At 40.2% G+C, this 22,547-nt stretch overlaps 3 protein-coding genes across 3 annotated transcripts in view; all 3 read right to left on the bottom strand.

Annotated features, from left to right (window-relative positions):
* Window positions 1-7,696, bottom strand: part of uba7 (ubiquitin-like modifier activating enzyme 7) — a 37,333-nt gene extending 29,637 nt beyond the window's left edge. The window contains exons 1-16 of the mRNA XM_058777913.1: window positions 7,489-7,696; window positions 7,014-7,060; window positions 6,009-6,177; window positions 5,427-5,561; window positions 5,222-5,328; window positions 5,043-5,133; window positions 4,339-4,471; window positions 4,121-4,218; window positions 3,806-3,967; window positions 3,063-3,227; window positions 2,844-2,951; window positions 2,640-2,720; window positions 1,620-1,775; window positions 1,269-1,434; window positions 944-1,140; window positions 436-500 (exon numbers count right to left, since the gene is read on the bottom strand). Of these exons, the coding sequence (XP_058633896.1) occupies window positions 436-500; window positions 944-1,140; window positions 1,269-1,434; window positions 1,620-1,775; window positions 2,640-2,720; window positions 2,844-2,951; window positions 3,063-3,227; window positions 3,806-3,967; window positions 4,121-4,218; window positions 4,339-4,471; window positions 5,043-5,133; window positions 5,222-5,328; window positions 5,427-5,561; window positions 6,009-6,177; window positions 7,014-7,057 (1,877 nt within the window). The 5' untranslated portion in view covers window positions 7,058-7,060; window positions 7,489-7,696. The remainder of the gene's footprint in view (window positions 1-435; window positions 501-943; window positions 1,141-1,268; window positions 1,435-1,619; window positions 1,776-2,639; window positions 2,721-2,843; window positions 2,952-3,062; window positions 3,228-3,805; window positions 3,968-4,120; window positions 4,219-4,338; window positions 4,472-5,042; window positions 5,134-5,221; window positions 5,329-5,426; window positions 5,562-6,008; window positions 6,178-7,013; window positions 7,061-7,488) is intronic.
* A 1,996-nt stretch (window positions 7,697-9,692) lies between these two features.
* Window positions 9,693-10,947, bottom strand: LOC131542766 (odorant receptor 131-2-like). Its single transcript, XM_058779750.1, has one exon. The coding sequence runs from the start codon at window positions 10,926-10,928 to the stop codon at window positions 10,011-10,013; it is 918 nt and encodes a 305-aa protein (XP_058635733.1). The 5' UTR covers window positions 10,929-10,947; the 3' UTR covers window positions 9,693-10,010.
* A 2,334-nt stretch (window positions 10,948-13,281) lies between these two features.
* Window positions 13,282-14,205, bottom strand: LOC131542834 (odorant receptor 131-2-like). Its single transcript, XM_058779856.1, has one exon. It carries the CDS (start codon window positions 14,203-14,205, stop codon window positions 13,282-13,284), a length of 924 nt encoding a protein of 307 aa, XP_058635839.1.
* Between the last annotated feature and the right edge of the window lie 8,342 nt (window positions 14,206-22,547).

The following is a 22,547-nucleotide window of genomic DNA, read 5'->3' as shown; positions in this document are numbered from 1 at the left end:
AACACTTCCAGTTTTTTGAGTTGGTTGGGGTCCTTCCTTGCCTTCACTCACAGGCTGCAATTTGCCGACAGCCAAGAGGAAGTAGTTGAGATTGAGGCAGTTATGCTGCTGCCTTCCCTTTGCGGTATCTGCCTACAACATACAGCACCTCAACTTCCTGCACACTCACCTCTCTATAAACATCCTTCACTTCATTTCAGATGGAAAAGAGATCTGACAACAGTTGACACTTGCGGCAGGAAGACCAGGAGGAAGCCTGGGGTTGAACTAATAATGAATAGCTGAGCCTGTATACTTGAAGGAGTATAATATTGAAACAGTATCTCTGACACGATATCTGCATCTGCTGATAACAGCAGAGCCCCTTCATCCTATATTTCCTCCACACAGTTTCTCTTCTAGACTATTAGCTAGTTAAATTGTATTCATCTATACCTGAGAAAGTTGTTCACATTCTCTGTCGTTTGCTTGAAAAGTCCCTCAAACTGGTCTCTGGCCCACTGAAAATGACAAACAATTGATTTGTGAATCACATACAGTCATAGCTCCAGGTATGGTAGAAATGCAACTGCTGCATTAAAATTGTCACTGTGTTGTCAATTTATTTACTATTATATTGCATTTAAAGTTGGAGACTATACAATACTGCAGTGCGCACTTAAAATAAACAGGATGGTACTGTCTGGTATGGTGTGGACACAAATATACAGTAGCTATTGTTCCAGTTATCTTTATAATTATCATTCTTGGTGTAAATAGGCCTTTAATTGACATTTGGAATAACACAGCACAAGTTTATCTCCTAAAATGTTCTCATCAAAATGGAGGTGTTTCTAAACACAAAATGAGAGAAATTGCAATGGATTCTTGAACGGTTGCTAAATTGCCAAACCGATACATTTACAATCAAATAAACTTTCCATGTTTACAAATGCCTTCTGACCTGTAGTGTGTGCTCTATACGGTGAGGGAAGTTCTTGAGTGTGCAGATGGGAATGGCTCTCTGTCCTCCAGATGTGGAGTGTCCGTATGATTCAGTCAGATGTGGTACTACCACCAAAGTGTGGCCTTTACTACCCAGGGTTCCTCCCTCCAGCATAGGCTTTTTGTTTCGCACACAGCATTGATCGAGATAGACTCCTAATGCATGGGAAAATAAAATGTTAGACATATATTTACAAGTTTGCATTGTAATTTTGGGTGAGATGACAAACTTGGTTGGCAAACACTGCTGGTGCATCATAAAACCGTGCAAAGTTTAAACTCACGTGCTTCCACATTATCCAGCGCGGCTGCCACACCATCAAGGTTGCTGTAAAATGAATGTGTGTAGACCTCTTCCGTCTCAGGACACACACGGTTCTGGTGAGCGGTGATGTTCATGTAAGGGTTCATTTCTTTAACAGACTCTGCCGCCACCTCAGATTTCAGTCTCTGAGCAACACAGAAAGAATAAACATAAATGAAGTACATTTTACCACAGTTGAGGGGTTAAATTCAGTCAGATTTCAGGTTTTGTTCTACACTACAGTAACCGATATCTTAGTGAAACCATTTCTTTTTGTGAAGTGTAAGTCAGTTTTGTAGCTGTTCAGTGCTGTTGTACCAACTCATCTTACCCCAATGTCCTTAGAGTGGAACAGAAACTGTCGATTTAGATTTGATCGCTCAATAGAGTCCATGTCAGTCACCGTAATGTTCCCGCCCTCTCCCGCACCCAGACCAATCAGAGCGAAGTTCTTCAGCAGCTCACAACCAATTGCTCCAGCTCCGACCTGATCATAGACAAAGACATTTTGATGAGAATTTAATTAATATTAAATTATTAACTGAGAGATGGTGCAGGATTTGGAATTTTGAAGTGAGGTTAAATCGATAGTTTTTTTATGTTTTTGGAAGAAGTCTCTTCTGCTCACCAAGGCTGCAATTATTTGATTAAAAATACAGTAAAATCAGCGAAATATGATTATAATTTAAAATAACTGTTTTCTATTGTAATACATTTTAAAAAGTAATTTAATCCTGTCACCAAAGCTGAATTTTCAGCATCATTACTCCAGTCTTCAGTGTCACATGATCCTTCAGAAATCATTCTAATATGCAGATTTACTGCTCAAGAAACATTTCTTATTATTAATATCCATTTTGTAAACTGTTGTGCTGCTTTATATTTTTGGGAAACAGTGCTACGTTTCTCATGATTCTTTGATGAATGGAAAGTGTAAAAAAACAGCATTTGTTTCAAATAAAATTTTTTTGTAACATCATAATAAATGATTAAAAAAAATGTAAGACCCCAAACATTTTAACAATGTATGCGCGAAATGAAAAGTCGTCTTCTTCTTCAAACTATTTTAAAATGATGAAATACACAATTTACACCCAAAAAAAATCCTCCCTCCCAAAAATCTGAAATATTTGGTTGATTCACATGGGAAACTCTGACTGACATATCCTTAGTCCTCAACAGGAAATGTCACATGGCACATAAAATATTTCCTGTGCATTCCACACCACTGACTCACTGGTCTGCTCATTGCTCTTTGTAACAGATCAACGATAAGATCCAACAGGGTTTACTGAAAAACAAATCAGGGTAATGTCCTCACCTGCTGGTGCAACAGGAGAAATACACTCACCAGAAAATAGTTCTGTTTCTTCAGTTTGTCTTGAAAAGCAGATCCAAACACAGCAATCTGTCCGTCATATCGGCTATCTCTCTATAGCACAGAAGATAAAGATCACTTCATGTGAAGTACGTAAAATGCTCAGTTGATTATGTTCATCAGAAACAAGACTTTCATAATTTCTAAATACTGAGAATGAACTGGCTTGTAGCTTACAGGAGCACAGGCGTCTTCAGAAAGGACTCCATCGTTCTCCTGAGGTAGGCATTCCAGGGCATCGAAGTACAGCCACTGTCTGAGAGGAGTGAATTTACCACTGCATGCCTGAAAGATTTCATACAAATGGAGTCATTAAAAAAAGTGCTTATATACACACACCATGGTCTCAAACTCAACTGGTGCTGCCAGAATAAAATGTTAAATGATTAAGCTCACCTTCACCACCTCCTGAGCAGCCAGACCGCCAATGAAGGCGTTGACAGGTGCCAGGTCACCGCTGGCAACCAGAGATAAATGCCTTGCAGCGTCTTCATCAAGCTCATCAAACTTTGCATCTGTGCAAAGCTCTTTTGTGATAGTAACCAGCACTTCAGCATCAGCCTATAGAAGGCAGCAAAAACACAGAGATGAGCTACTGAACTATTACATATGGGTGTAAAATGTGCTGAAGAATCTGACAATGCCCTTATAATTTAGTATTAAGTGCTTCTTTCTCATTCAAAATACAACTCCTGACCTATTTTCAGTAGTAAAAATCCATTTCAGTCTGTTTTTGTTTGACGCAATGCTGTAAACTGTTTTTCCAGTTACTTTTTTTTAATAGTTATGAACCAAAAGAATCAATTGTACCAAATTTTTCACAAGTCACAATACATTGCGTGATTTATAATTGTAATCACACTGAATCATTGTCAGAGTAAATACGTTATGTATCTGTATAACATACCAACTTTACAAAAGAATAATGGTTTTAGATGTCTAATGTTTTAACGGAGTATATCAATAATTATTAAAGAGGCAGTTTTCCAGAACAGTAAAAAAACAAAAACTTTTCTTTATCCTTAGCCAACATTTTACACAATGTTGTGGCAATACACAATCTTTAAAAATGTTCTGTGAATATATTTATAGACGTACTTTAAAAACTTTATTTAGCATAAAAGTTTTGTTGGACTGACCTGGGATCTAGGATGGGGGGCCCGGCTGTATTTCTGAGTGAATCTATGCAGGGCCTGGAAGGCCAGATGCAGAGACAGGTGTCTTTGTGTCTTGCCATAGTCTGTCATCTCCACAAGCCCAGGATCTCTGATCGCTTCATCCAGAGCCACATTCAGAGGTTTCTGCGAGAATTAAAATATCAACTCAATGATGTGCCTTTCTTTAAAGATTTCAAAAACATACTACATCCGTAGCATCTTAAAATAGTTAATTATTCCATACTGTGCAGTCAAGTATCCTCAATATGGAATAAATCAGTCACGGGCGATACTTACAAAGCTGAGTTTTTCAGTCTGTTTCACTTCAGTTGCCACTCCACCCTTCACATACTCAGAAAAGTTTGAAGTGTCACAAATACTGAAGGAGTATTTGTCTAAAAACATTAAAATATATTGTTATTGACTGATTTGCATTGCTATTGACATTTTCTTGACCTTCTCTATCAATGATCAGCTCTAAATGTTTTTCATATGTTTGATCATATGACACCTACCTCTCACTTTGATCTCAATGGGGCCGTAACTATTGAGTTCAGTCATGCCTTGAATCTCAGAGAAATTTACAAACATTCCATCGATGAACTCATGGCTTTCCTCATCTGTGCATGTTACTATGCCTGGATTGTCCTATGATGAAAAATAACACATTTTCAGTCGAAATTCATTAGTGGATAGTAAAAACTGTATTAGAAATTAAGAAATGTTGACTCATAAGGGTTGGCAGGACATTTTGGGTGACTTGCTTTGAAACAATCATTGTTTGCAATTCCATTTGGCACCTCAGAGTCATAGGACTCTGTTCATGTTTTAAGCACAGATAAAGATATTTTTTAATGAAATCTGAAAGATTTCTGTCTCTCCATTGAAAGTCCATTCACTTTGAAGGTTCATGAAGTTCATTAAGAAATAACAGACCTAATTTAAGTTTTTATTCACATTTAAATTTAAAATGTGGTTAACAGAAGCTCAAAAATATGCTTGCCTTGATTCATTTTTTTTCTTCTTTTTTTATGGATTAGTTTCGCTGGAATGGATATTCAATGGAGGGACAGAAATCTCACAGATTTCATTAAAAATGTCAAAAAGTCTTCATTTGTATTCAAAGTTACTCAAAGGTGTTATAGATTTGGAACTACATGAGGGTGAGTATTCCTTTAAGAACACCAAACTGAAAGTGAAAATGTGATTTTTTTGTCACCTTGCTGATATGAGCAATCATGGCTGATACTGGAGTCTCTCCATTCGTGTCTCTGACCTCAAATGATTCGCCAAAGTCACAGAACAGCTGCCTATGAACCAAACACAGACATCAGAATCTGATTCAGCACTATTTTAGCCAGTTTCACATATTTTGCTGATTCATGTGATGCAGCCTACCCACAAAGCCCTCTGGTGTCAGCCACAATAAACTTTATATTGTTTGAATGACAAAACGCTCCCAGACGTAGCTGCTCTTCTAAAGGTGAATTTGTGAGCACCACCACCTATTGTGATAAACACATTTAAATATCACTAAGCAAGGAAAAGGGTTAAAGCCAAAATCTTTATTGTAAATACATATGAGTCCAGCATCATAACTCGCCTGAAACTTGCTGAGGACATCCTCATCGAGTTTGTTAGTGCAGGCAGACACTTGAACATAGACATTCAGACTAGAGAGCTGCTTCTCAGAGCACAAAGCCCTGTTCTGACCCAGATCAGCTTCCTTCAGGTAAAACTACAGAGAGAATGTCATGTAAATGTTCACATAAACGACTAGCATTTGTAAAAGACACATCAAAACACCTGAATAAATCATTTATATTTCTACAAATAAAACTGATAATTAATACAAAAATGAAAATGATGTTTTCATTTACTAACTCTGATGTTTTTCCAAACCAGTATGACCTGCTTTGTTTCATGGAACACAAAAGGTCAGCGGCTTTTTCCATGCAATGAAAGCAAATTCTTTCCACTTAAGCTCTCAAAACTAATTTGCATTCAAATGTTTGCATTGTAATTGGTTTTAGTATAAATGCACACATGCATGAATCACAAATTCAAATCTACAGCTTGGCGCATCTTCAAAACATCGGCGTTTGTGGTTAATGATCAATGATGACAGAACATTCATTTAGGTGAAGTATTGTTTTAATTGCAGTAATAGGACCACCAGTATTACCTGAGATGACAGATCTCTCCACTCCACCAAACCCTCATCCTGAATGGTGACCGACCGAACTCCGGCCAGGATCACATTCTTGGCAATCTCCACACCAAGACCTCGCATTCCAGCAATGAGGACATCAGCCTTTCCCATCCGACGCATTGCATCATGGTCAATCACGTACCTGTTGTGAGATTAAAAATTGCACTATGAATAAAGTAAAATTATAATATTTGAAACATCTGAACTGTGAATGCTGCCATTTTCAGTTGATATATTTTGTGTGACAGAATAAATAGAACATTTGATCTAAATTAAAACAAGCATACATTAAATATTACAAATGCTCTCAGCGCTACCATGATGTATTCTTCGCACTTTGCATATTTAAATAACATGGAATATTTTCCTATACTGTATCAGTATTCTAATAAAAAAATAGTTTTTTCAACTATGCAAAAAAAAAAAAACTTCCTGGTATTTTTTCTGTGAAAAAATACCAGGAAGAGACAAGTCAAGGTGGGGCGTGACGATTCATGCAGTATTGCTGACTTGAAACACAGGAAATACATAACTTGAATTCCTCAAACTAAGTAACCTGACCTCAAAAAGATAATTTACATTAAGATTATAGCTGGAACAACACAGTGATTTTTTTTTTTTTTTTTTTAGGTATGTATGTATGTATGTTTTTTTGTTTTTGAACAGGGGAAACAGAAAAGCTGTGAAATATATACTTTTAATATCTAAATGAAAGTCTCCACTGGAAATGTAATTCGAGTGATTGCATTCAGCACTTAATTAAAGTAAATAAAGTAAAAATGATTATTAGAAGTGAAAGTATAATTTACTCAGATGCTTTACACCCCTGTGCAGCAGTGACTACCGGCAATGAAATTCCCAAAGATACATTTCCAAGAGATAGAAAGCACATAGGTATACGTTTAAGGAAAAACCAAGATGCAAATAAGGAAAGGAAAGATAAGGGAAGCAGACAAGAATATTTTACAGTACACTTACAGCTGTCGAGAATATAACCCCTCGTCAATATCAGCCTGAGCCATTTTCTGTAAGAATGACAAATCATTATCAGTGCTGTGCTTTAAAAGAAGTACAGCGATGGAATCAGATGCGAATACTATGGTAATTCCCGATTTCCATATTCACATACCATGATATTTACATGTGGCATTCTAAAAATACTGTACTATTAATATGATGCATGTCCAACATGTTAGTACCATTGTACTTTTTGCAGTGGTGGGTCTTTTAAATACATCTGTTCAACACCTGGGTGTAAACAATGCAAGGCATTGAGAGTTTTCAAGGAAATTGTACATTAGCGAACAACAAGTGACGAATTTATAAATATGGCAACTGCAAAATATGGCATAAATAAATAAATTATTAATATAAATATGGCAATTAACTGTAAATAGCTATTATTGACAAAAATCGTCAAAGAGCAGGCAATATTTTCTGTAACATTCCTTACCTTTCAGTGGAGTTTGGTGCTTGGTTGCTCTGTCAGAACAGAAAGTGATCTGATTCAGAGGAAACGGTTTCACTTTCGTTTCTGTTATTGTGCAACTTTCGGGCCTCTCTCTCACATTCGGCCATATCGAGTGATTAAAAAGCCAATCATTTATATTTTGCTGTATCTTCGACAACCTCTGAGATTCGTCAGGTGAGGTCTACACATTGTAGGTATGCAGAAGCAAAACACCACAGAAATACCACAAGGTGGCGCTGCAAATCCACGGAAATAACAGAATAAGCGTATGGCAAGCCGTTTTAACATTTAATCTATTAAACGTACTAACTAGTATCTATTTTCATGCTACTAGTAGGCTACTTATTTTTTAGATACTAGTATCTTTTCTATTAAGTACTAGTACTTATTCATTAGTTACTAGTGCTTATTATTTAGACTTTATTTATAATTTTTTAGGTACTAGTGTCTTTTGTAAAGTTATTCATTAGATACTAGTTCTTATTTATTAGATACTAGTACTTTTTCCAATAGCGACTAGTATTTAAATATAGTTTTCTTGTTAAGAAAAATTAGAACTAGTAATTATTTTTTAGTTATTAGTAACTATTTTGACCAAAGATATCCTGAACTTAATAGATACTAGTACTTTTTGAATTTGCATTTCTGCTTAGTATGGTAATCGTATGTTGAATATTAATGAACCAACAATATATAGGAGAGAGATGGGGGAGAGATTTTTATTTATTTATTTATTTTTTGAGGAAACCACATAGAAAAAAATCAATCATTTGTAAACAAACACATAGAAAAAATTGTTTTGTCAGTAATGTGAACACTATAATTTTGTAAACATAATAGCCGAATGTGTTTGTTGGTCATTGTACGAGTGACCTCTGGTGGCAGGATAGAGATAAGACACCTATAATATCAGGTCTGTGTGTTAACTTTTTTGCATATAGCTAGCACTGGTGCCACACACACTGAATGTTTTTACATTAATGTTCTGTACAGGGCACACAAAATCCAAACCTTATAGTTTTCAGACAAACATTTTCTTTATTTGAAAAAGAAAAAATGCCCCAAAAAAACAAAAACAAAACACCAGGTTTGCTGTGCTTGTTTGTAGGGCTGCACGATTTGTCCAAAAATGTTGTTTTTATAGGCTATATCAATATGAATAATAATAATTATAGATATTTTTATAGATATAATTATATATTTGTAATAACACTATTTCACTAGAATATGCAAAACTGGGTATTTAAGAATAAATATAATGATAAATATAGCTGCAAGAAAAAGAAGAAAAAAAAAACTGTACACTTCTCTACACTGGAGAAAAATGTAAGTTACCTCAAAGTTCTTAAAGAAGTATTATTTTTGCTATTTTTTACCCAAAATAGGGTTTTGTGAGCAATAATGAGTCCTCAATTAATGTAATTTCTTTTTCATTCATACTTGTACCTGGAGGGTGCCCTCGAGCAGAAACTCCACAAGTGAGACTCACTGATGATGTTCCAGGAAAATCCCTTATACGGACAAAGACATTAAATTTTGTAGATAGTAGCTGAATAACATGCAGATAGACATTTTACTGATGAAACATGAAGACACTAAACAATGATTGCGACAACATATGGTTTATCTGTGTTCTTCAAGCCATCTCGGGTATTTTTATGAGAATAAAGTATATTTTAAAATGCTATTCGACATAACCTTTATCACCATATAGAATAATATATAAAGTAACATGATTACTGCCTTATTCTGTTAAATGAAACCATGTCAGATCACAAAAATAAGTTATTTAAATTAATTCAAAATAATAATAATAAAAAATGACGTTTGGGCCTCATACAGTTTCTTTTCTCATTTCTTTTCTCTGTTCACAAGTTAAATAATAAATTAAAGTAAAAAAAATAAACATAAACATAAATACATGAATTAACTGATTAAGTCACAAAATAATGCAAGTAGCCTAAACCTTGGTATTAAAAATAACTATAAACTAAACCACAAAGAATAAGAATTTACAGTGTGATTTATTTTATTAAAAATAACAATCATAACACAGTACTATCACCAACATAATTAGTTTTCCCAAATTGTTCATTTTAAAACTGTAGTTTGGCTATGAAGGCATTTTTATGTATAAATCAACAGATATTGTTCAAAATAAAGACAACATTTGTGGTTTCTTCCCATAGTTAATGTGATTAACAACACCTTTGAACGTGAACTTGAGGTGAACTGATTTCAAACATCCATTAAAAATCACAAAAACATCAGCTGATTAAAAGACACTGAGCAAAAATGGCTCAGAAAAGTAAAGTTAGTCCTGAGTAAAGTTCATTCATAATTTGTTTGTATTTGCCACACAGTTTGATATTTTCTCATCTACACACAGAGTTTCTGCTCTTATTGATGTTCTCAAATCTCAACATGAAACAAGTGTCATAAATAAACAAACACAAATAAATCAAATGATTTCTAAATAAATTGTAGCCTAATAAAATTCATTATTATGATGGCACTATCTTTACAATAATAATGTTACAAGTAAAGTATTCCTTCATTTGTTTCACAAACTTCTGATCTCGGACTCCATATATCAAAGGACTTAGTAATCTTGGCAAAATATTTGTTAACAGATAAACACAGAAATTGATCTTAGTTTGGTGAAGACGGAAAAAAGGAGTAGTAATTATAAACAGAAAAGGAGTGATATAGGAAAGCATACAAAGAAGTAACTGGACACCATGCAACAAAATTGTACTCTGAGCCTTATTAGCTGAACCCTTTGAAACTGCCTTTCTGGCAGTGAACAGGACTCTGCAATAAGTATAGATGAGAACTATCCACACCAGTGACATATAAATGACTTGTGAAGCAGTGGTGTTGTCCTGGTGGGCTTTGGAAGGGAACAAATAATTTGGGTAGCAAGATATAAACGATCTGAAGAAAGATATGGGTTGGGTTAAAAGTGAAATAATGATATCTGCTATAGAACGTATAGCTCCCATAACCCATAGCAAACATAAAAAAATGTAGGTCCTTTGTGGTGTGCAAATCTGAGCGTGATGCAGTGGTTTACAGATAGCAATGAAACGCTCTATTGCCATACCAGCCAGATTCAATGGAGTGATCATAAAAGTGACTGAACCAAGAACCACCAATATGCAACACAATGAAGCATTCACAAGTCGTGCAACGTAGGTCAACATGTATAAAGTCACCGATATGCATATCATGAGAATGTCATTGATTACCAGGTGAATGTATAAAATGTATCTGGAGTCTCTTGAAAACATTGGATGGGAGAAGAAAGTCACCACTAGCATTCCGTTAATGAAATTAATAATAAGACCAAGAGAAACAATCACAATGTTTTTGGCAAGAGCCTCTTCATAACTATCCACAATCCAGACTGTCGAGTTCATATTCCAGTTCTTTACAAGCAAGGATCTGGAACAGAAAAAGGAAAAAGAGGTTTAAAAAAATCACCTACTACAGTCTTAACTTAGCCTATTCATTTAAGAAGTCTCATAGATAGACTTACCTTGAGCAGAAGAACCTGTTCTAGATGGTGGGAAGTCTGAAGCTCACATGAGTTTTAATCAGTGCTACTGTAAGTTATTTATAGTTTGTGGAAAGGGCAGAGCTCATGAATATTAAACACGATAGTCATAGCCATTGGATCTTTTTAAGAGGAGAGACTAGTTAAAAAAAAAATCAACTACTGCAGTCTTGACTTAGCCTATTCATTTAAGAAGTCTCATAGATAGACTTACCTTGAGCAGAAGAACCTGTTCTAGATGGTGGGCAGTCTGACGCTCACATGAGTTTTAATCAGTAGAGTGCCACTTTATCTGCTCATGTGCTATTTATGGTTTGTGGAAAGGGCAGAGATCATTAATATTAAACAAGATGGTCACTGCACATGGGTCACATTAATTTAGCCTATTCAAACAGTTAGTGTTTCATGACAGTTGAACATTTGCAATTCAAATGCAAGTAACATCATGAATTTTACACTGATGAATCTACAGTATATTGCTCCCGCTTCACAGCAAGTGGGACTCATGTTTTGATTTCTGCAAATCCGTTTGGTCGAATGCAAAGACGTGATTATTGATCGTAAGCACAACATCCAGCTAGAAAACATGGCTATGGAATAACTGTAACAGTGACAGAAGCGTGAGGCGTGCAGATCCATGTGCAAGCTTTTTATTGACAGACGTGGTCAACAAACACAGGCAGGGTTGAAACACTAGCAAACAGGTATGGCACGGGCAAAACACAAGAATATTCCTAGGGCTGGCGTAGGTCATCGATCGGCGAACAGAATCCAGAGGGCTTGACAAGAAGTGTAATCCAGAGACACAAGCAATATTCCAGACGAGGTACAGACAGAGTCCAAGCGGCGAGACAAGGATTAATCGAAGGAAACAAGGCAATACGAAAAGACTAGACTAAACTAGAACAAGACTCCGTAAGGCAGCTATCACTAGGAGAGTGATACACGCAGAACAATACAGGAGACTAAACACAAAACAAACACGGAAAGGCTTGGTAAGTAGCTAACACTAGGAGAGTGCTAAATGCTAGACAATATTCAGCGATCTGAACAGGATCTGAGTGGGTGTTATGTAGTGTGTGCAATGGCTCTCAGGTGAGTGTGTGATTGTTGATAGCTGTGTGATCAGTGCATTCAGCTGTGTATGTGCAATCAGTGCAATGGATGATGGGAACTGTAGTCCGGAGTGACATGTAACAGTCTGTGTGGTGTAAGAGTCAATATGAAGGAAGGGCGACCTCTGATGGCGAGTGGACGGAAGACCATGAACCGGATTCGTGACAATAACCTTCCTTTGTGAAATATGTGAAAGCTTCAAATTCTGTCCATGAGTGGGAAGATGTCTTTCACTACTGTAAGTTAATGTTGTTATATAGAGAAACAAAAGCTGCAATAGCCTACAGGGCCCTGCAAAGGCTTAACGCGACACTGCTTATGATACACTTTATTCTTTATATTATATAGTACATAAAGTACCAAATGAAAAGTATATCTGTAGCAGAACGCTGCATCTAATCCACTTCATCTGTTATAAAGCAGACAAACACGGCTGAACACACCTCAAGACTCAAGAGGTTAATTACTAATTTTTGTTTATCCTAATTTATATGTGGTTTTAATCAAAGCTAATGATCAAAGATTCTGTGTATGGAAATGCTGGCAGAACCTAGCTATTGAAAATATAACATTTTATCTCAACGCTCAAATGAACAAACAAATTCTTGAATTCTTGAAGATTCTAAGAAACTATAAAGTAATCAGACCTTTCCATCACTAATACAAAGTCAAAAACAGCATAATTTCTCTTACTTCCATGTAATGCAATATCTCAAATGTGTCAACAGTATAGTCAATTTTTGAGACATTATTATGTGCCACAGGGTGGCATGATACAGTCATAATACAGTACTATCATTTACATTAATAAGCAGTTGTCTCAAATTGCTTATCTTAAAACTGCTGTTTGGGTATGATACATTTTATTTAGTATTAATATTTATTTGGGAAAAAATACTTCAGGGAAACTGATTTCACACATCCACTAAAAACCACCAAACCACCAGATGATTAAAAGACAGTAAGCAAAAATGACTCAGAAAAGTTTCTGAGCCACTGTAGAGAGAATAATTTGATGTTCTCAAATAAAACAAATGTCTTAATTAAACATAAATACAAATAAATACATTATTTACAAGTAAAATTTAGCCAACTGAAAATCATAATTTTGATGGCACAATCTTTACAATAATAACTTTACAAGCAAAGTATTCCTTAATTTGTTTCAGAAACCTCTGGTCTCGGACCCCATATATCAAAGGACTCAGTAATCTTGGCATAATATTTGTGATTAGATAATTAAAGAAAGTGATCTTTGTCCTGTGAACAGGAAAAAAAGGAGTGACAATTAAATCCAAAACAGGGGAAATATATGAAAGCATACAAAGAAGTAACTGGACACCATGCAACAATATTGTACTCCGAGCCTTATTAGCTGAACCCTTTGAAATGGCCTTTCTGGCAGTTAACAGGACTCTGCAATAAGTATAGATGAGAACTATCCACACCAGTGACATATAAATGACTTGTGAAGCAGTGGTGCGGTCCTTGTGGGCTTTGGAAGGGAACAAACTGAAAGGATAGCAAAGTACAAGAGAACTGAAAAAAGATATGGGCTGGATTAAGAGTAAAATAATGATATCTGCCAGAGAAGGTATAGCTCCTATAACCCACAGCAAACATATAAAAATGTAGGTCCTTTGTGGTGTGCAAATCTGAGCGTGATGCAGTGGTTTACAGATAGCAATGAAACGCTCTATTGCCATACCAGCCAGATTCAATGGAGTGATCATGAAGGTGGTTGAACCGAGAACAACCAATATGCAACACAATGAAGCATTCACAAGTGGTGAAACGTAGGTCAACACGTATAAAGTCACCGATATGCATATCATGAGCATGTCATTGATTACCAGGTGAATGTATAAAATGTATCTGGAGTCTCTTGAAAACATTGGATGGGAGAAGAAAGTCACCACTAGCATTCCGTTAATTAAATTAATGATAAGACCAAGATAAACAATCACAATGTTTTTGGCAAGAGCTTCTTCATAGCTATCCACAATCCAGACTGTCGAGTTCATTTTCCAGTTCTTTACAAGCAAAGATCTGGAACAGAAAAAGGAAAAAGAGGTTTAAAAAAATCACCTACTACAGTCTTAACTTAGCCTATTCATTTGAGAAGTCTCATAGATAGACTTACCTTGAGTAGAAGAACCTGTTCTAGATGGTGGGAAGTCTGAAGCTCACATGAGTTTTAATCAGTGCTACTGTAAGTTATTTATAGTTTGTGGAAAGGGCAGAGCTCATGAATATTAAACACGATAGTCATAGCCATTGGATCTTTTTAAATGAGTCTATTCAAAACGTTTGCATATTTACAATGCAAATACTGTACTCTCTGCGTTGCCACAAGAGGCCTTATAGCATCATTAAGGCCCCAGCCGAGGAATAAGGACCTTATCTAGCGAAACTATCTGTCATTTTCTAAAAGAAATAAAAATTGATATACTTTTTTACCACAAATGCTCATCTAGCACTAGCTCTGCAATGCGCTTGCGTAACATAATCGCATTACATAATCACGTTGGAAAGGTCACGCTTGGTTAGTTCTTTGTCTGTGTACTTCGATTCAAAAAGGTAGGGTAGGGCGAAAAACTCCATCTCATTTTGTCCTCCAACTTCAAAATCATCCGACATTGTTGTTTTACTGTTTTTGTAAAGGGCATTTGACTTTCTTTGCACGTTTGCTTTGTAAACACTGGGTTGATACTTATGCCTATATACGTCATGCGTGACCTTTCCAACGTGACAACATAAGTTCTAGTGCAAGATGAGCATTTGTGGCTAAAAAATATATAATTAATGACATGAAATTAGGCTAGATAAGACCCTTATTCCTCGGCTGGGATAGTGTAGAGCCCTTTGAAGCTGCAATAAAACTGCAGTTTACACCTTCAACCCATTGGCCGCCATTGAAGTCCACTATGTGGAGAAAAATCCTGAAATGTTCTCCTCAAAAAACCTTAATTTCTTTTCGACTGAGGAAAGAAAGACATGAACATCTTGGATGACATGGAGGTGAGTAAATTATTAGGAAAGGAAGTGAATTATTCTGGAAGTTAAATAATCCTATAACATGGACATAACTTTAACTGTCAGTTTTGGCTCCACAATTATGGTCATAATCAGATCTAGTGAATAAACATATTGTTTTAATAAACTTATATTTCAATAATAATTAGAGAATGTAATGGTGTTATGAAGTATCAAACTCATGACGAAGGAGAATACAACAAACAGTCTTTAATAATATATCCAACAGGAGATGGGGCAAATGCAACACAACCACAGAAACAAGAACAAACAATACAAATTAATCAGAAACCACTGAAACTAACAAATGAAGAGAAAATGTGGACAAAGGAAACTGGGTCAAATTAAACAAGGAACCCAGAGCTAAGCCAAAACAAAACAAACACGTGCCATTACTCCCCCTCCCAGAAAAGGCTCTGTAGGACAGTTCAACTCAGGAGAGAGGGCCGGGGCTCTGGAGGATGCAGAGCAGGTGCAGGGCAGGAAACCAAATGAGATGACAGGTGGAGAGACTAGGGGCAATGACGGAGGGTGAGCCAGGCGGGGAACCAGAGTCCAGCCAGAAAGGAGGCCCTCGGTGAAGAAGGATGGAGGGATGAGGTGAAGCCAGAGGATTAGAAGACCCCGGTGGAGCCGAGGAATTGTGGAGCCAAGGAGGAGCTAGGGGGTATACTTGCCTGGACAGAACTGGGGACTGGAAGACCCGAGGCGGATCCAGGGAGCAGAATGGAATAAACAGGGAGGAGTTGAGGAGCTAATAGGAACCAGTGGAGGTGGGGCTGACAGACTGGCTGGCTTTGGAAGGGACAGGAGAAGCAGGCTGGGTGGAAACTCTAGAGACTTTGAGCTAGACAGAACTGGCAGGAATGCAGGAGATTCTGAGCTTAGCAGAACCAGATGTTTTGTTTCCAGTCAAGACTTGAACCTTGTTCATGCCTTTATCACCAGCAGGGTGGATTACTCTAATATTCTCCTCACCGGCCTTCCCAAAAAGACCATTAGACATCTGCAGCTCATCCAGAATGCTGCATCCAGGATTCTGACTAGAACCAGAAAATCTGAACATATCATACCAGTCCTCAGGTCCTTACACTGGCTTCCAGTTACATTTAGGATAGATTTTAAAATACTAATACTCGTTTATAAATGATTAAATGGCCTAGGACCTAAATACATTGCAGATATACTGACTGAATGTCACATGCTGACCTAGTTTCTTCTGTCCCCTCATTGGTTAATTAGCCCCACACCTGTTTTTGTTCTCCCTTGATTACTTTGATTATTTAAAGCCTGTGTTCTCCCTCCAATGTTTGTCTGCTATTGAGTTTATCATATGTGTTGTGCTATTCCTTTTTCTTGGATTTCTACTGTGGATTATTATTAAAGATATTTGTTTGGACTCTACTCCTCATCTTGCGCCTTCTTAGCATACACGACCTTAACACTGAATTGTAGGACCTCAACAAACGGACACACAAAATTAGTGCGAAAACAGAACAGTCCTTAAAAGAAGTCCTCTACCAGCCATCTGCGGTCATGAGACTAGTTAACGATTAATCTCAGACCACGGTTTGACCCGTTTCCTGTCAGCGTTTTCTCATCCACTCAGAGGGATGATAATGACTAACTTAATCAGGAAAAACAAAGCTCCTGTGTTTTAAAGAACTGCAAGAGTCTTTCTTGCAACCCGTGGAGCAACAGCGTGATTTAGTCAAGATATAGGGATCCATACATTTCAAACAGGAAAAGGACCATTAAAGGAACTTACTGCCCTCAGGCCGTCAAAACCACAAGATCTGTAACATGACCGTCGAATGACTCCCGCGTGCTCTGTCTCCAACTTTTCTCTTGCAACAAAAGAAACACTAACTTACACAAATGATCTCTAAAGACAATCATTTATTTCCATTGCCATTGATGCAAGTGTATCAACAAATAACATGTTTGATGTCTTACATATATGCTTGATGTTTTATGTTATGCGTGGTGTGCTATATTTCGATCTTAACCTTATAACTTTCTTTTGAATAGATTGCCATCTGTAGTATCATATTAGAGCGTATTTCAAATGCAGGAAGTTGGAATTAATGTTATGTCGATGTTCAGTTTCATATGAAGGGTGAATACTTTTATAACCATTTATTAGAAATATCCCTCACATGATGGACGAAGCATTATTTTAATATATGCACGGAAAGAAGCCGTGCGGGGCATGGCTTCGCCCCGTACAGACAATCTGATTGGAAGATGCCTTTAGTGGGTGGACAGAATCCAGCCCGTTAAAACTCCGTGACACAAAGCTCATTTGCTACTGGGGCTGCTAAAGAAAGAACTGGGCTGCTGCTGCTGAAAACTGGGCCGCTGGAAGATCTTTGCGGCTGGAAAACCTTTGCTGCTGGAAAGCCTACAGCCTTAATATCAGGTTGACCATCCAAGACTTCAACACTATCAACTTCTGACAAAGAAACTTGCAAAGCTTTCATGTATAGACTACTTGTGTTACAACGCGGGTACATCAGTCGTCGTTATGTTCATAAAAGTGTTGTTTAATGTAAGCAACTTTGTCATTGTAGCATTGCTGATGTGTTTTTTAAGAGTAATACTGAATCAACCGTAAGCATTAATTTTGTTTCAAGAATAGGAAAGATAAAAATAAGATAAAAATAAGCGCTACAGATGTGAGAATGCGAGATTTGTTGCTGCTGAGGTAAACGCTCTCGTTCACTCTTGCTGTCTCTTTGCTATGTCTGAAGAAATAATTGTTAACTCTTAATTTGGGTACGGTTGTCACAGATCCGCCCACAGCGTCATCCACACCAACCACCTACACCCGTTCGCAATCACCGGAGTACTGATTACCACCTGTCATCACTTACCTGCTCGCTATATCAAGTCACTCACCACAATCCTGCGTTGGTTGGTATCAAGGTCGTAAGCCTGGCTCACTTCCCTACTCACCTCTTGGATTGCCTGGATCCTCCGTCCTGTAAGCATCACCGACCGACCTATCACAAAAGTGTCACTTTGAGTTGGACGAAGTCACTGAGTTAAAGGACCCCTTTGTTTTAAGTTACGTTTGGTTTGAAATCCTTCGGGATCAGTTTATGTTTGTGGGAAGGAAATAAAAGAAGTGTGTTCCCACTAACCCGGTGTTTGCCTCTCCGTCCAAACCTGACAGAATACCAACCCCTCAAAAAGGAGTAATTGGACGTTGTTAAACTGAGATGGAAGACCAAGCTCTTCCAACACCGGACCCATTCACCGAACTAGTTCACGCTCTCATGAAGCCCTCCAGCCTCCTCCGGCCATCCCATCTCCTTCCGGGTGCCCAATGGCCAAACCTACCTCTACTCCGGCGATGCGGCCACCTGTAGTGGCTTCTTGCTTCAGTGTTCCCTGTACTTTGAGTTTCAACCTCACCAATTCCTGAACGATCGGGCAAAGATAGCTTTCATCATGTCCCTGCTGTCCGGAAGAGCCCTACAGTGGGCTGAGGCGCTCTGGAATTCACACAGCCCGTCGTGCGGTCACTGGGTGCCTTCACCGACCATTTCAGTGAAGTGTTCAGCCATACAGCCTCCTCCATCTCCGCTCACGAAGAGCTCTTTCAGTTACGACAAGCCAACATGTCCATCCATGATTACACCGTAAGATTTCGCACTCTAGCCGCCGGCAGTGGGTGGAACGAGACAGCACTTCTCGCCGCCTATCGACGGGTCTTGCACCCTCCATAAAACAGCAGATGTCTGTTATTGAAGACTCAGTGGGCTTGGAGGGCTTTCTCCAGAAATCGTTGCACATTTCACAACAGTTAAATGCTTGTCGCTCGGAGACTACCCCAGCAACCACCTCACAAGGATCGGTCCCACTTGTACCGGAACCCATGCAGGTGGACCGGTACCACCTATCTCCGGAGGAACGGGCCCGCCGGAGAACCCACAATCTTTGTATGTACTGCGGCTCGAAGTCACTCCTGGTAGCCTGCCCGTTAAGCCCCGCGAACTCCACGGTGAGTACGGTCCATCTTCACCCTGATGTTTCCAAGATTCCACATAGTGATGCTCTAATCATTTACCTGAACCGATCCTTTCCAGTTAAAATCCTCATTGACTCCGGAGCCGCGGAAATTTCATCTCTTGACCAGCCTCCTTCAACTCCAACTACCCGGCTCCGAGTACTACATCCCACCGGATTTCCACCATACAAGGCAAACCGTTGAGCAAAGGGCTGGTACGCCACCACACTCCAGAGGTCACGCTCGCGTTGGACACTTTCACGAGGAACAAATCTCCTTTCTTATCTTGGAGGAAGCCATTGTGGATGTGGTGCTGGGTCGTCCCTGGCTCGTAAAACATCATCCAGACTTGCATTGGAGTTCGGGAGAAATCCTTCGTTGGAGTGCTTCCTGCTTTGAAAAGTGTCTCCCCAGTCTCCCGGTACCTCGCCAGTCCGTACCATCTCTCCCACTCAACTCCACCACCGTGAGAGCCCTACCACACTTACCTCGGTCAAGATTCCCAGAGCCTACCTCCCTTACCAAGACGTGTTCAGCAAAACGGCCGCTACTGCCTTCCTCCGCACAGACCCTGGGACTGCACCATTGACCTGTTACCCGGGGCCAAACTGCCTAAAGGTCACGTCTATCCCCTCTCAATCCCGGAACGCATCGCCATGGAAGAATATGTGAGAGAGGCGCTACAGCAAGGGTTCATCCGTCCCTCCACATCTCCCGCAGCCTCCAGTTTCTTCTTTGTCGCCAAGAAGGACGGGGGCCTCCGCCCATGTATAGATTACAGAACGCTCAACGCACAAACAGTCAAATTCGCCTATCCCTTACCACTGGTCCCAGCTGCCTTAGAAGAACTTCGTGGGGCCCGAGTTTTCACCAAACTCGACCTCCGCAGCGCCTATAATTTAATCCGAATACGGAAAGGAGATGAATGGAAGACAGCCTTTATCACGCCCACCGGGCACTACGAATATCAGGTTATGCCGTATGGCCTTTCGAACTCTCCATCAATATTTCAGAACTTCATGAACGAGATCTTCCGGGACATGCTCAACCGATTCACCCTCATTTATATCGATGACATCCTGATCTACTCTTCCACCCTCGAGGAGCACCAAGACCATGTTACCCAAGTTCTCCAACGCCTCCGCCAGCATCAACTGTATCTCAAGCTCGAAAATGTGAATTCCATCAAACAAAGATCCATTTCTTGGGATACATCATCGACGCGGATGGAGTACAAATGGATCCAGCCAAGGTGAAAGCCGTAAAGAATTGGCCACAACCATCTTCTATCAAGGAGCTCCAACGGTTCCTCGGGTTCGCCAACTTCTATCGACGTTTCATAGCCCATTATAGCCATCTGTCAGCTCCTCTAACCTCTCTCCTCCAAGGAAAACCGAAATCCCTTACCTGGACGCCTCAAGCGATGCAAGCCTTCCAAAGGTTAAAGTCCTCCTTTGCACCGCTCCAACACTCACCCATCCAAACCCCAATCAACGCTTCGTGGTGGAAGTGGATGCTTCGACGGTGGGAATTGGCGCGGTCTTGTCGCAGCTAAAAGGCGAACCTCCAGTGCTTCACCCCTGTGCCTACTTCTCCAAGAAGATGTCCCCAGCAGAACAAAACTACGACATCGGGAACCGCGAATTACTGGCAATCAAACTAGCACTGGAGGAGTGGCGGCACTGGCTAGAAGGCGCACAACATCCGTTTGAAGTGATTACTGACCACAAAACCTCCAGTACCTTCGAAGCCAAGCGCCTAAACCCCGACAAGCCCGCTGGGCCCTTTTCTTCACTCGATTCAAATTCACTATCACCTATCGCCCCGGCCACAAGAACCTCAAGGCCGATGCTCTGTCCCGCCTGCACCAGCCCGACCCATCACCCGAACATCCAGAACCAGTCCTGCCACCCAAAATATTCGCTTGCCCCATCATATGGAAGGTGGATGACCAGATCCGTGCTGCCACTCAATCTGAGCCTGCTCCGCCGGGAGTTCCAGAGGGGAAGCTGTACATACCAGCCACCTTCCGTCTCCCCTTCTGGACTCTCTACACACGTCTCCGGGATCCGCCACCCGGCCACAACGCACTCTCTCGCTCCTTCGAACAAGTACTGGTGGCCCAACATGAACCAGGGCGTTGCCCGTTCGTCCGAGGCTGTGCCGTCTGTGCCATCACCTCGACCCCCGTCACTTGCCCGAGGAAAACTGGTCCCCTGCCGATCCCACGCCGCCCTGGTCCCATATCGGAGTTGACTTTGCCACAGACCTACCACCCTCCAACGGATCTACCACCATTCTCGTTGCGGTCGACCGGTTCTCTAAGGCCTGCAAATTGATCCCCTTACGAGGATTACCCACAGCCCTCGAAACTGCGGAAGCTCTCTTCCAACATGTCTTCCGGAACTTTGGCCTGCCCGAAGATATTGTCTCCGACCGAGGGCCTCAGTTCACTTCCAGGGTCTGGCGTAGTTTCTTCCGGCTACTGGGAGTCTCTGTCAGTCTGTCCTCCGGGTATCACCCACAGACCAACGGCCAAACGGAACGGAAAATCCAGGAGATTGGGCGCTACCTGCGCGCCTATTGCCATCGTCACCAGGACCACTGGAGCAAGTACCTACCCTGGGCCGAGTACGCCCAAAACTCACTGCGGCAAGAAACTACCGGTCTCACCCCATTTCAATGCTTGTTAGGATTTCAACCTCCGCTCTTCCCTGGACCGGAGAGCCTTCAAGTCCCGGCGGTTGACTTCTGGTTTCGAGAGCGAAGAGTGTGGGACACGGCGCATGTCCATCTCCAGCGGGCAGTACGGAGGCACAAGAGACATGCAGATACCCATCGCGCCGCCACGCCCCTATACCGTCCCGGCGACCGAGTCTGGCTCTCCACTCGGGATATTCGCCTCCGTCTGCCCTGCAAGAAGCTAAGCCCTCGCTATGTCGGTCCCTTCCCTATAATAAGACGGATAAACGAAGTCACCTACGAGCTCCAGCTCCCAGCAACTTACCGCATTTCACCTACCTTCCATGTATCCCTATTAAAACCGTTCACTAATCCCGTTCTCCCTCCTTCCGCAGAGCACGAAGTACCTCCTCCTCCCGAGGCCGACCCCAGTGGGACCATCTACAGAGTCGAAGAAATCCTAGACTCCCGTCGACGGGGCGGCCGACTCCAATACCTGGTGGATTGGGAGGGATTCGGCCCCGAAGAGAGATCATGGGTAAACCGAGAGGATGTACTGGACCCCTCGCTTCTTTCCGACTTCCACCGGTCGTACCCCGACCGCCCTGCCCCAAGAGGACGTGGTCGCCCTCG

This window comes from Onychostoma macrolepis, chromosome 06 (genome assembly GCF_012432095.1).
Source record: "Onychostoma macrolepis isolate SWU-2019 chromosome 06, ASM1243209v1, whole genome shotgun sequence".
Classification (NCBI taxonomy): Eukaryota; Metazoa; Chordata; class Actinopteri; order Cypriniformes; family Cyprinidae; genus Onychostoma; species Onychostoma macrolepis.
Note: the sequence above shows the minus strand (reverse complement) of the source record. Positions and strands in the feature narration are given on the sequence as shown.